Source organism: Rhinopithecus bieti, unplaced genomic scaffold (genome assembly GCF_001698545.2).
Source record: "Rhinopithecus bieti isolate Rb0 unplaced genomic scaffold, ASM169854v2 scaffold_29831, whole genome shotgun sequence".
NCBI lineage: Eukaryota > Metazoa > Chordata > Mammalia > Primates > Cercopithecidae > Rhinopithecus > Rhinopithecus bieti.
The window spans coordinates 10,240-25,461 of NW_016812831.1; the positions used below are offsets into that span (position 1 = coordinate 10,240).

The following is a 15,222-nucleotide window of genomic DNA, read 5'->3' on the forward strand; positions in this document are numbered from 1 at the left end:
ACAAACGAGAAGACACACAAATAAAACACATACTATGTAATTCCTGTATAATCAATTAATGAAACTCAAAACTAAAGTATTAAATGTGAATGAGCAACTCAGAATATGATGGGGGAAGAAAATAATTGGGAAGGAGGAATTGCGGAGGAACACAAGGAAACTTTTAAGTGTAATTTATTTGTGCATTATTTGGATGGCAGAGGAAGAGACAAGGTGGAGGTGCCACACACTTTGGAACCAGATCTCCTGAGAGCTCTGTCACCAGAACAGCTTGAGAGAGGAAAACACATCCTCATGATCGAATCACCTTTCACCAGGCCCCACTTCCAACACTGGGAATTACAGTTTGACGTGAGATTTGGGTGGAGACACAAATCCAAACCACATCAGCTGTCTTTCATTTTTGCTCTGGCCTGATGGCTCTGACTAGGATTTCTAGTGTTATACTGAATAGGAGTAGTGAGAGACAGCATCCGTCTCTTGTTCCAGTTCTCAAGGTGTTTGAGCTTTTGCTCATTTAGCATGATGTTGACTGAGTTTGTCATAGATGGCTTTTATTATTTTGAGGTATTTTTGATGCCTAGTCTGTTGAGGGTTTTTATCATGAGTGGATGTTGGATCCTATGGAACACTTTCTCAGGATCTGTTGAGATCATCCTGTTTTTTGCTTTTATTCTGCTCACATGGTGAATCACAGTTACTGAATTGTGGATGTGGAATGAACCTTACCTTCCAGGGGTAAAGCCTACTTGATCATGATGTATTACATTTAAAAGTGTTTCTGGATTCTATTTGCTAGTATTTTGTTGAGGACTTTTAGATTTATGTTAATCAGGAGTATTTATCTTATATATTTTCTCCATTACGTCTCTTCCCAATGGTGTGTGCCAAGGACACACAGTAGAGAAAGGACAATTTTTTCAATAATGGTGTAAAACTGGGCATCCGTATAAAAGAAATAAAATTAGGTCTTCTCTAACACCACATAAAAATCAACTACAAATGAACATGATACCTGAAACCATAAACTCATAGACAACATGGAAAAACAACTTCCTGTCCTTGATTCAGAACTGATTTATCGTGCACCCTGCACCCTTAGCCTAGAAAAGCTTACAGCACTTGGCTCTCACTCGTGAAGGGAGCTCCAAGGACTGCGCCCAGCAAAGCGACAGCGATGGGCTGACTGAGGTTTTGGGGAGCCAACCCTTGTCCCTGCCTGCCCTGGTTGAATTACATGAATTTAAGAGAGATGATTTTGTAGCTTTAAGATTTAATATCTGCCCTCCTGGGTTTCATGTGTGTAGGGGCTGATGGTCATTCCTCTGGCCAATTTATCTCTTTTGGAATAATTGACCCAACACCTGCACCGTCACTGCATCTTGGAATACACAACTTCACATTTTCTTAATTTGCAAGCTCACAGATGGAAGGAAGTCGCCTTCAGGCTCAGAGGAGACTTGAGACATTTGAGTTGGAGGCTGACCAAGTTAAGACTTTTGGGAATTATTGAAAAAATAGGATTATATTCTGCAGTGCAAGGACATGAGAATTTTGGGCCCGAGACTGCAATGATATAGTTTAGATGTTCTCCCTTCCAAATGTCATTGTCAAGTGTGATACTCAATGTTGGAGGTGGGACCGACTGGGAGGTTTTGGGTCATGGAGAAAGATCCTTCAGGAATGCCTTGGGAACCACCCCATGGCACTTAGTGAATTCTTGCTGTATTAGCTACTATGAGATCTGATTGTTAAAAAGAGCCTGGCAACCCTTCTCCCCACTCACGTCCCAGCTCTCACCATGTGACGTAGGCTGCTCCCCCTTTGCCTTCCACCATGATTGTAAAGCAGATCCCGGTGCCATGCTTCTCACGCAGCCTTGAGAACTGTAAGCCAAATAAGCCTCTTTGTAAATCACTTGGCCTCAGGTATTAATTTATAGGAATGCAAAAGAGACAAACACACCGTCCAAAACATGATACAGATTCAACACTACGTTTATCAAATGACCAGTATATTTGATGACATATTTAGAAAACAATACTAAAATTCGTACAGAATCAAAAAAGAGTCTGAATAGCAAAACAATCCTAAGCAAAATGACCAAAGCTAGAAGCACCGCATTCACTGACCTCAAATTATGCTGCATGAATGTAATAAGAAAGACAGCATGATACTGGTAGAAAAAAATAGAGAGTCCAGAAAGAAAACCAAATATCTAAAACCAACTGCTCTTTGAAAAAACTGACAAAAATATACACTGGAGAAACAACCCTCTATTCAATAAGTGGTGCCGAGAAAATTAGATGGCCTTATGTGGAGGAATAAACCGAGACTTCCATGTCACCATGGACACAAATGAACTGAATATGGATTCAGTGTTTAAATTTGTAAACTAAAACTATAAAAATACTTGAATAAAATCTAAAAACAGTCCTCTGGACATTGGTCTAAGCAAATAAAATATGACTTGACTTCAAAAGCAAATGCAATAAAAACAGAAGCAGACAAACAGGATTTAATTGCACTAAAGGTCTTCTGCACAGAAAACATGGTGACCAGACAACCTGCAAATGGTAAAAAATATTTGGAATCTATTCATCTTGCAAAAGGCTAATATATAAAATCTATAAGTAACTCAAATAAGTCAACTAAAAATGACAAATAACTTCATTAAAGAATAGACAAAAACAGACATTTATCAAAACAAGACACAGAGTGGCCGACACAAATAAGAAAATATACTCTGCATCACCAATCATCCGATAAATGTAAATTAGAAACAACATGATATGGCATCTTCCACCAGTCAGAATGGCTGTTGTTACAAATAAAAAACAGCAGGTGCTGGCAGAGAAGCATATGAAAAATAATGCTTTATACATGCTTGGTGAGAATGTAAATTAGTACAACCTCTATGAAAAACAATACAGAGATTTCTCAAAGAACTGAAATTAGTATTACCATTTGTCCCAGTAACCCCTCCCAGTGGCATATTCCTCCCAAAAGCAAACTTTTATATCAGAAAATGTTGCCTGCTCTCCTATGTTTATTGCAACACCATTTTCAACAGAAAAATCAAGTAATCTATCTAAGTGTCAATCAATGGATGATTAGATAAAATATGATATATGTAAATCATGGAATAGTAGGCAGCCACAAAAAGTGAAATCGTGCCTTTCATAGCAACATGAATAGAGTTGAAGGACATTATCCTAAATAAAATAACTCAGAAAAAAGATAAAATACATTTTCTGTCTTGTAATGTAAACAATGCATACACATGTACGCAGATAAAAGTAATAGACATTGGTGACTGCAAAAGAGGGCAAGGTGAGAGGAAAGTAATGGTTAAAAAATTACCTAATGGCTTCAATGTTCACAAGGACTGCTGATGTTTATATAAATATCCCATTCAATTGTGAACATTTATCAAACTGGATGTTGTAACGAGAACCACTTTTACAATGGTGGTTTCAAACTCTGAAAGATATCTTAATGGTAAGCAGCTGAAGGTCAGGGAAGAGATCCTTTCTTACAGATAAGTGCAATTATTGGACAAACACACTCATTCCCAAATAACGCATTCAGATATTAAGGTCTACAAATGGTTCATTCAAATGTGGGTTCAAAGTGAGGTGCGTGTCCTGGGGAAGCTTGTTCCCCCATGGGGGAAGCTCTGTCAACACAGAGTTCAGGGATGTGTAGGGAACGCATGGCCTCTAACAGGATTTCGGCTTGAACCCTCAGCTTCTACAATTGTGTCGTCCATGTGTCATCTATTTACTCTTTCTAATACTGGGTCATGAATTGGGCTATTCAATACAACCCTTCATGAATATGCAAATCACTGAGGTGAATATAGTATCTCTGTGCCCTGAGAGCATCACCCAACAACCACACCCCTCCTTGGGAGAATCTTCTAGTGCACAGCTCCTCCCCATGGACTGGACCTGGAGGCTCCTCTTCTTGGTGGCAGCAGCAACAGGTAAGGGGCTCCCCAGTCCCTGGGCTGAGGAGGAAACCAGGCCAGTCATGTGAGATTTCACCCACTCCTGTCTCCTCTCCACAGGTGCCCACTCCCAGTGCAGCTGGTGCAGTCTGCGCCTGAGGTGAAGAAGCCTGGGTCCTCGGTGAAGGTCTCCCGCAAGGCTTCTGGTTACAGCTTCACCACCTATGGTATGAATTGGGTATGACAGGCCCCTGGATAGGGGCTTGAGTGGACAGGATGGATCATCACCTACACTGGGAGCCCAACGTATGCCCAGGGCTTCACAGGACGATTTGTCTTCTCCATGGACACCTCTGTCAGCACCACATATCTGCAGATCAGCAGCCTAAAGGCTGAGGACATGGCCATGCATTACTATATGAGAGACACAGTGTGGAAATCCACATCCTGAGAGTGTCAGAAACCCTGAGGGAGGAGGCGGCTGTGCTGAGCTCAGACAGTGGTGCAGCAGTTTCTTTAATTTCCATCTTATCTCATTTTGCATCAACTTACACTGTGATATTAGCTAAGAGCGTGGGGTAGGTGGGTGCTCCTAAGAGATTCTTAACTTGATGGGCTTTCCAGAAGATGTCAGAAGCCAGTTTGTTTGCAAAACATCCCAAAGCCATGCCCTGTTCCAGACACGTGTGTGCCCATTTCCTGGTCTTTGATTAATTGATAAGCTCTCATCAGTGCACCTGGGCTAATTTCACATCAGGTAGAGGAATGAGTTCTAAAGGAAAGCTAAAGTTGTAATAGCAATTCCGGCTCAATAACCTTCAGCTTCATTGTTTTTGTATGATCCATCAATGAATTACGTTAGATCAAGGTTCTCAAAGGGAATTTCTAATAAATATAAGGGATGTACAGAAGTTCCCTAATTAAAATAATACAATTGTGAACACAACGTCAGTATTCAACCATGTCTTCACCCTTCACACCCTTCACCACAAAGGAATTTTCATCTCTCCTGGAAGCTGAGTTCATTTTGAAATTATTTCGTTTTAATATCTCAAGATTATCATATGAGACTATTTTAACGAAAAGTGAGTTATGGGAACTTGAACTAAACAACTGAAAACAAATTCACAACTAATTAAACAGGATGCTAGAGTGTGATTGGCTCCAGGCTTTGTAATTGAACAGTTTATTACCCAGACTTGAAATTTACACATCTTCTTGTTACCTTCATGGCACAGTTAAATCCCATTATGTAAGAAATGGTGACTGCATTTCCAAGGGTCTTGCACAGTTATGAAAATAGACTGGGTAAGGTGAGGAGTTGATTGTTTAAATTACCCTCTGAAAAAGTAGCATCAACTCAACAAATCACTGCTCTTCCCTCTGTGATTAGAGCTATGTCACAGGCCACACGGACCTAAATCCCTGATGGAGATAACAGGACTACATAAATTGGGCTGATCATTTTTATGCTATAAAATTAATAGATGACACTGCACTCCAGCCTGGGAAACCAAAGAACCCTTCATCTGTAAAATATAAAAAAGAAAAAAATTAATAGGTACTGACTTTGACATTTTGGATAATAATATTTTCACAATCCAAATTTAATTACACAAATATGTTACCTACATCTTCACTGAAAAGTTCCCAGTCATGACCAGTTGCATCAATACTCCACGTGTTCCAATCTGGACATCAAGAGAGTCTGGAGAATAAAACACAATGAGGGCAGTGAAACGTGTGTATATTCAGCACCTCTTCACTCAGGAGACTCCATACACCCTGGAACACTGCTGCTTTTCTGAATGGCTCACGAGGACTCCAGCTCACTCAGAGCTCAGACAGAAACCTCCCTTCACGGTGGGAACTGGACTGCAGGGGGCACTCGGTACCCACAGAGGTGAAAATGAGCTGTCAGATGGAACTTCCCTGCCACTTCCACATGGAATGTATTGTTTCATTTCATTAGCACTCTTTCCATAATGGTTCCTTTCCTTTGACCTGTTCATTACTGATATTTTTCAAAGGAATCTCACTTGAATCTTTACTGTTTTGCATTTTGTCTCCAGGACAAGGTTGGGAAGTGTTACCTCCAGCATTGTAACATGATCTAGTGACCTGACACATTTGTGGCAAAGAATACCTACCAATTCAGAAGCTCTTTGGTTTTCTTTCCATGAAATAGAATTATTTCTTCTGTTCTGTGTATGAGCATATCCTAGCAATCCTGTACACACCCACATAGATGTCTACAAGCCTATGAATTATTGTCTGTAAATAAAAATTTATCTCAATTTCCCTCAATGTTCATAATTCCTGTGAAGGTGAGGAAGGTCTTTCTGGATCTGTTTAAACAAAATGTCCAGAGACCACCTGGTAGGTCAGGAGCTCACCTGGCTCTGGATGTTGGCTCTGTCTCTTTCACTCTGTGTCCCACAGGTCAGCTCACTTGTTCAGTCCTAACAAGACAGCCCAGGTTTGTCCTGATGTTAAAACACACCCAACATCTGATGACTCTCCTGTTACCCACATCCATGGAGATATATTTATTATGTAATTCACCAAACTAATATCAAATGCCCAAGATTCAATACCGCAAACTCTAAGGTATGTTCATGCAATTCAATGAAGGAGAAAGTCTTTCAGACACAGGTGTACCTGAAATGATAAATATGTGGGTGAGGACTCTGGGCTTGAGTGTCATTGTCCAGCCATGTTTCAGAAGTGTGACCTGTCAGGGAAGAACCAGAGTTCCTTGTGCTCTCAGAGGGGAGGGTTCACAGATGTCCTCTCTTGTTCCCAGGAAAGGCAATTGCACTAATCTTGATGATGAGACTATGCTCCTGTGCTGACCTATTATAGTTTTTGACTGAAATTGTCACTGTGATCCCCAATCTACATCTATTCACACAGAAGTGTATAAAGGTCAGGCCATATTCTCAGCATCACATATTGAGATGGTTGGAGACACATCCCACTACCTTCTCCTGAGACTGCAGACAGAATCCCAAACTTCAAATGGTCACAAAAGGGAAGGTCTCAGGTGTGTGTTTTTTTTTTTTTTTTTTTTTTTTTTTTTTTTTTTTTTTTTTTTTTTTTTTGCTTTGTTTTTGTTTTAAATGTCACACTCTCCGGGACAGACATATTCCCTCTAACCACAATGGATATTCTGAATTACCATAAACATTGCATGGATGAAGGTTTATATAAATTCACTGTGACAAATATATTTAGCTGCTGCCCTAATGTTTTTGAATGGAGATTTGACACTTTAGATAACCTGGATGTTTGGTTGGTTTCATATAAATCTTCACGGGTAGAACAGCATTGAACCTATTCCAAAATCTGTCCTAGATCCATGATCACACTCATCTCCCAGACCAGCTCCTTCAGCACATCTCCCTACCTGGAAGAAGAGGACTCTGGGCTTGGTGAGGGGAGGTCCCAGGAAGAGAACTGAATTCTCAGAGGGTACAGCCAGCATCCTCCTCTCAGGGTGAGCCCCAAAGACTGGGGCCTCCCTCATCCCTTTTCACCTCTCCATACAAAGGCACCACCCACATGCAAATCCTCACTTAGGCACCCCCAGGAAACCACCACACATTTCCTTAAATTCAGGGTCCAGCTCACATGGGAAATGCTCTCTGAGAGTCATGGATCTCCTGTGTAAGAACATGAAGCACCTGTGGTTCTTCCTCCTCCTGGTGGCAGCTCCCAGATGTGAGTGTCTCGGGGATGCAGATATGACGATATGGGAGGCTGTCTCTGATCCCAGGGCTCACTGTGGGTCTCTCTGTTCACAGGGGTCCTGTCCCAGGTGCAGCTGCAGGAGTCCGGCCCAGGAGTGGTGAAGCCTTCGGAGACCCTGTCCCTCACCTGCGCTGTCTCTGGTTACTCCATCAGCAGTGGTTATGGCTGGGGCTGGATCCGCCAGCCCCCAGGGAAGGGACTGGAGTGGATTGGGTATATCTATGGTAGTAGTGGGAACACCTACTACAACCCCTCCCTCAAGAGTCGAGTCACCATTTCAAAAGACACGTCCAAGAACCAGTTCTCCCTGAAGCTGAGCTCTGTGACCGCCGCGGACACGGCCGTGTATTACTGTGCGAGAGACACAGTGAGGGGAGGTGAGTGTGAGCCCAGACACAAACCTCCCTGCAGGGAGGCGGAGGGGGCGGGCGCAGGTGCCGCTCAGGACCAGCAGGGGGCGCGCGGGGCCCACAGAGCAGGAGGCCGGGTCAGGAGCAGGTGCAGGGAGGGCGGGGCTTCCTCATCTGCTCAGTGCTCTCCCTCCTCACCAGCACCTCAGCTGTCCCCAGGGCTCCTCTTTCTTTATTATCTGTGGTTCTGCTTCCTCACATTCTTCTGCCAGAAAAGGAAGGAGGAAGGCACATTTTCCTCTTACAATTGAAGTTGCACCGATTACTAGGAACTTTCCTACGAGTTCCTGCATGGCCCATTATTCCTTAGTGATTAAAAATATATATATTCTAATGCCTCTCACCATCTCTTGGTTTGTGTCATCAATTGAATTGTTCCCTCTTTGAAATTCATATGCTGAAGTCTTAAATTCAAAGGATCTATATTTGAATTGTAATGAAATGATTAAGGTTAAATGTGGTCATAAGTGTAAGACCCTAATGCAACAGACGTGTTGTATTTATAAGAAGAGGAAGATACACCAGAGACCTCTCATTTTTCGTATGCGTGCAGACTAGAGGCCATGTGGAGACGTAGTGCACTAGAAGGTGACCAAGTGCAAGTCAGGAAGAAGCCGCACCAAGAACCAAACCTGCCAGCACCTTGATCTTCAACATTCAGACTTCAAAATTTTAAGCAAATCAATATTTGTTGTTTAAGCCACCCACTCCGTATTGTCTTCTTATGAAGACCCAGACAGATTAATACCACATAACTCTGTTAGCGCTGTTCCCTGGATGGAGAATTAGTACCCTGAGGCTGGGCACATCTCTCAGATTTCTACATAAAGTAGGCAAAAAATAATAGCTCTGATATAAAAACTTGTCATGTCCCTGTTGACCAATTTCTGGGCAAAGTGTTTTAATGAAGCCCTTGGGGCTTTGTCACAAAAGTTGTCTTTTATCTTTTCTTACGACCTAACTAATGGACAATGGGTACCAGCTGGATGGAGACAGACCACTGACCATCTTCTGCTGTCTCCTTAGTATGCCACAGAAAACCACACCAACATTACTCTACGTCTCCAACTCTCTAAATTTGCACTGAATCTATTGCTAAATGAGGAGCTACATGAGGTCTGAGTTTTGTTCCCTTCTTCCCAGTCTTCCTCAATTACCAAGGGCAGAAAAGAATTTCAAGGAAATTTGGCTGTCAATGCCCTCAACACCACATCACTTTTCAAGGTCCAGGAGCTTTTTTGGGGGGATAGTGAAATACACTTTTAAATGGAAAGCCCTAAGGCACATACAACAGCTGAAGGAATGGCCACTGTGCACCTGAAGGCTGATGAGGCAGATGGTAGGGTCCCTTCCTCCAAGATGTTCCTGGGTGTGTGATGGTTGGATGCATCATGTATATGGAAATAAGGACTGGACTGAAGTAGAAACAAGGGCCATATCCCATAGGAAAACAGGAAAAATACAGATGGGCATCTGTGAAGACAGTTAATTAAATTTGTTGGGTTTAAGTTGAAATTTTTTTCCAAAGTTTTAGTGTTCTTAACTAAATATGAATCTTTTCAATAAACTGAGAATTAAAAGGAGAATGGAGTTAGAAGTTGAGGGAGAAAGAAAGTCCTGAAAGAACAGAAAGAAAATTCACACAAAACTATCACATGACAGAGGCCAGAATGGAGCTGATGCAGTTACGTCATTATTTTGCAGACCTAGTTGAGACTCTTTGGTATTTAAGGCAGGCCCAGTGTTGAAGAACTCCTTTAGTTTTTGCTTCTCTGGGAAAGGTCTTATCTACTATCTTTTATTTTACAAAAAGATTTACATCATAAAGTTTCTTGGTTGGCAGAGTTTTGTTTGTTTTTCAGTTTTTTCCCCCCAGCAATTTGAATACAGTCATGGGCCACCTAACAATGTTATAGTCAATAATAGACCTTATGTATGTTTGTGGCCACATAACATTGCAATACTGTATTTTCACTAAAGGTGTTCCATATTTATATGTGTTTAGATAGAGAGATACTTACCACGGTGTTTCAGTTTCCTAGTGTTCAGAGCAGTAACACGCTGTACAGGCTGGTTGTCTGGAAACTTTGTGCTGTTTCAAATAGCCTATGTGTAGTAGGGTATTCTTTACAGGTTTGTGTAAGTTCACCCTATGATGCTTGCACAATGATGACATTGACTAGAAACACATTTTCAGAAATAATCTCTATCACTAAACCATACATTATCAAATATAATTCCTCTCCATTCTGAACTGAAAACCTACTGCTGAGAAATCTGCTAAATCTGCTCTTTTCCTTTCTGTTTTCGAAAACCTTTCCTTTTAACAATGTGGTTTCATACTATCTCTGATTTTTCTCATTTGGTTTACCTTATTTAAAAAATACAGAGCTTCTTGGATGTGGATGAATATTTCCTCCTCAGATTTAGAAAATTTCTATGCTATTACTTCTTTAAATAACCTTTCTGCCTCTCTCGCCCTGTCTCTCTATCTCTGTCTCTCTCTGTCTCACCCTCTTCCTTCACTACCCCTTTTATCTAATCTTTGCATAACTCCTCAATGCATAATTTCGTTTTCAGTGTGTTAAAGACGCATAAGTCTTTAACTCTTTTTTATTTCTTTCATTTAAATTTTTCTTCTCTGTCTCTATTAGTTCAAACGATCTTCCTTTGAGTTTACTGTTTCTTCTATTACTTGATCTAGTCTGGTCTAAAATCCTCTGTTAAAATTTTTGGCTGACGTATTGTATTCTTCAGCATCAATATTTTTGTTTAGTCTCTTCTAAATGTTTTATCTCTATTAAAATTCTCCCATTGTTCTTGCATGATGCCACTAACTCATTGAACTTGTTTCTAACATTTCCTTTACATTTTCTGCCAGGTAATACATATGCTTCCTTTTCGTTGATGTCAGTTTCTGGATCTTTATGTTGTTCTTCTGTTTGGACCATGTTCCCCTCCTCCTTCATTTTCCTTGACTGTCTTTGTTGCAACCTGTTCATTATAACAAATCCGCCATACACTCTTCAAAGATGAAGCTTATAGAGATCATCCTCACCAATCAGTCCAGACAGTAATTTGGGTCTCTCAAAACTTCATAGTATTCAAACTTCTGTCTCTGTTCTTAATGGTCCCTGGGTTTTAGAGGATGATAGATTCTGCCAGTAATCACAGGTAGGGGAGGCAGAAACTATTTACTCAAGCAGTCCCTTGAAAATGTGGACCACTGGGCAAAGTTTTGTTATTGATGTGTGATTCATCAAAATAATGTTAGTTCAAACTTCTCTCAACCAGTCATTAAACATAGAAATTGTATCATTTCTTATTTGAATCTGGAGTTTATTCTTTGAATATATGGGTAAATTTGCCAACTAGTTTAAATCTGCCTATTTGGCAAAATTATCTGTTGCTGAATTTCCATTTTCTGTGTTAATCTCTTTTTGCATTTAAATCTAACTCTGTATTAGACATGTATCTAGAATGCGGAAAAATGTAGTTCTGTGAAGTGGGGGGCACTCAGCTGACTCTGTCTCCTTGTGGGAGGAATCCCAGTGCTCAGGGTGGGGCCTCCTGGGTGGATAGAGGCCCAGTTCCCTCTCAAGCCTTAGGGACAGCAGCACCTCTGCTCTGGATGCACATCTGGGAAGCAGATGCCCCGGATGTGCATTGCCCAGGACCACAGAGATGCTCAGGACTCAGGTCGGAAGGGGCTCACTGAGGAGTCGATGTGGACTAGACAAGGAGGGGAGCCTCTGGACAAATCCTGGGTCCTCCTTTAGCTGAACCATATCAAACCATCGGGAGACTTTCCACTACATTTTGGTAACCCATGCCCTGAACTTTCCAAACTCTAACACAGTAAACTTGGTGAATTGAGCTGGAAGTGTGAAAAAACTGAAATGAAAACGACTCAAGTTGATTCTGTAACAATGGATCATTTTCCAGGGAACATCCCAACAATATTGATAATAATAATGTTAATGTCAAAATCCACACACTGTCAACATGATGGCAGTGTGTCTCATGGTATAATGAATTTGTTTACTTGAAAATTATGTTCACACCAGTCCTTTCCCACAGAAAATCCCACTTTCTCTTCTCACACAGTCAATTTTAGCAGCCTGATCCTCAGAGTTGGAAGCAACGTGTCCTCAGGATATAGGAGGGGAAATCACTAGCATGGCCCTGGAGTCCTGGTGCCAGGTCCTTCTCCATCTTTTTGGGAATCAAATGTAAATATTCTGTATCTATTTGAAGAACTTTATACACAAATTATGATTCAGTTTACAAGAATATTACTTCACACACATACACACATAGGTTTTTAATATTTGTTTGTTGTCTTTTCCATAATAATCTCTTATAGTGTTTTACATTTATTTAATGCATTAGTTTTATTTTAATTTCATGTCGGTTTCCTCATTCCTTCGTCTTTGTATTGCATTTCCCTATAGCTATCATTTCCCTATAGCTATCATTTCCCTATAGCTATCACTATTTTATATACTTTGCAATGTAAAGCTCCTGGTGCAGCCAGCAGGGGGAGGAGGAGGAAATGGGTCACACTCCTGACCCTCCCTGTGCAGCCGCAGGTTCCCAAACACAGAGGTCCCTGCTCTGCACCTTCCCTAGGGACAGCTTTCTTATTGGTGGGTCCTGTGTTTAATTAATGAGAGTTTCTGTTTCAGGGGTGCCGACCCAGGTACAGCTACTGAATCCATTGCAGGAGTGGAAATGAGCTTCCAAAACACAGTATCACCTGAGAGACAACTGAGTCCATCCCTGTAGTACCATGTGAATTCCAGATTCCTGAGCAGAGCCCCAGAATCATAAAAACTTATCATATGTGTCCTGTGTTGTGGGTATTTGTGTCCCTGCATGTTCAGCTACATGTGTGATGCCACTTACACTTAATGAGATGAGATTCCTGCTGCTTCTGTCAGGTCACTGGTGATCTCTGAAGCTACTTCTGGTTTCTGCTTTAATATATAAAGAGCATGTCAATCATCACCCACATTCTTACAATACTATAAGCCTGGAAAATTGATTATCAATGATTTCTTACATAAGTTGAAGAAATGAAATTGCAGGGAAAACCTGGACCCCAAAGCTAGAAGGACATTACAATAGTGATCATCAGTCTGATGGAACAAATTTTCTGTGGCAATAAGATACCAAATTGTAAACAAGACCTAAGGTCTCACCGGGCAAGGATTAAGTCACTCATCCCTACAGTGAAAAAAAATAGAATAGGTTGTAACTTCCACAGGGGTTTTTCTATTTCTCTAACAGTTAAACGAGCACTGGTCCTGAGATAAGCAATATTAAAACATTTGCAGCTTATGGAACTCCAGGCATCGGGTAACTGTGCCCCTGTTCCACAGCCATAAATAGAGCATTGATTGGACAAGAGACTGATTTCTGTAACTTTCTCTGAGAAGAAACCACTGACCATGGACTTGTCCAGGCCAGTTTCTGGAGGCTGTGCACTGTGTGTCTTTCTGCCCTTGCACAAAGCCCTTTTGATGTGCATGGCCCAACTGCAATTCATTTAGTTCTTAAGTCCTCACCCCAACGCAAACCTGAAATGCATGTAGCACGTGTGTTTGCTTATTACACAAGGAGCCTGCATGCCATGTGAATATCCATAGCTCCTTCTACAGCATGCTGAGTGTGTACACTTGGCCAATCCATTTGTTTGAATTCATTTCTCATCTCTCCCTATCTTGAAGTGCCTTCTCACAGTCTCTTTGGGAGGCTTTGCTTCTCAACCTGTTAAGATGGCTGCCCTGCAGTATCAACCCTTTATCAGAAATAAAGTCTCCTTTCTAAATTTATAAATTGGGTGATTCTTTGGTTAGCAGCACAAGCTGGTGGGAATAGTTCCAAGGTAATTTCATAAATGTCTGGAGGACAGATGTGGACAGGGTTAGGGTAAGATCTCCTGGGGACCACACACCCCACACTGTTATGGAATTTCCTCCAGAAACGTCTGGGTCCTCAAGATGACAATCCAAATAAATTGTCTCATGGCTCTGTCATCAGGATAACAATTCTCTGACAAATATGCTTAGATCTTCCTCCAGACAGACTCTACAGAGAAAAAATACTTTTCAAGATCTTTATTCTATGTGAGGGGAAGGGATTAATTTCCATCCCAGACAGCTTCATCTGAGCCTTCCTGTGTCATGGAAATAGGGTACAGTTAATAAAACAACTGGGATAAGACTCAGGAAAATTATCTGTGGATGCTGCATCCAGGAGTGGGAGTACAGGATGGAGGAAAATCTGCTGTACCACTGGAGACTGCTTGTAAATGGTGAAACTGGGAGAAAGAACAGCAAGAAACCATTGGAATTCAATTTCAAGAATATATACTGCTCCCGTACCCGATAATCACCTCCTCAACAATATGATTAATCTGGATTAGAGAGAAAAGTGTGGCAATGCACAGACTCTGTCCAAGGACTAGAACTTAGGGAAACCAAAGGCAGTGGGAGAGAGCAAGTCAAGGAGAGTGAAGCGATTTAAAGCCTCTGAGACCAACAGCTTCAGGACCAAGGTCACGACCCTCTCCCTCAATGGCCCTAGATCTGCATCTCATGGGGCATCTGCAGGGCTCCCAGGTGAGAATGGGCAAAAACAAGGTGAAGACACGTTCCCAATCTCTGCTAGTACTGAGCTTGTTTCAGCTCTGTTTGAAAACAAAACAAAACGATAAAAAAACAGCAACAACAACAAACATAACAGGACTAGGGTCAGAGTTGGAAGCACTTCTTTTTGGCAAGACACTAGGAAGGAGGGCAAATGTGAGGCTCGATACTGTGCAAATATGCCACTGTGTGTGTGTGTGTCTGTGTGTGTGTGTGTGTGTGTGTGTGTGTGTGTGTGTGTGTGTGTGTGTGTGTGTGTGTGTGTGTGTGTGTGTGTGTGTGTGTGTGTTGTGTGTGTGTGTGTGTGTGTGTGTGTGTGTGTGTGTGTGTGTGTGTGTGTGTGTGTGTGTGTGTCTGTGTGTGTGTGTGTGTGTGTGTGTGTGTGTGTGTGGCTGTGTGTGTGTGTGTGTGTGTGTGTGTGTGTGTGTGTGTGTGTGTGTGTGTCTGTGTGTGT

The 15,222-nt window shown here is 41.6% G+C and overlaps 1 protein-coding gene across 1 annotated transcript; it reads left to right on the plus strand.

Moving 5' to 3' along the window:
- The first annotated feature begins 7,559 nt into the window (after positions 1-7,559).
- Positions 7,560-8,688, plus strand: LOC108511997 (putative V-set and immunoglobulin domain-containing-like protein IGHV4OR15-8). Its single transcript, XM_017847056.1, has 3 exons — positions 7,560-7,675; positions 7,759-8,082; positions 8,669-8,688. The coding sequence occupies exons 1-3, from the start codon at positions 7,609-7,611 to the stop codon at positions 8,671-8,673; spliced, it is 396 nt and encodes a 131-aa protein (XP_017702545.1). The 5' UTR covers positions 7,560-7,608; the 3' UTR covers positions 8,674-8,688.
- The last annotated feature ends 6,534 nt before the right edge of the window (positions 8,689-15,222 follow it).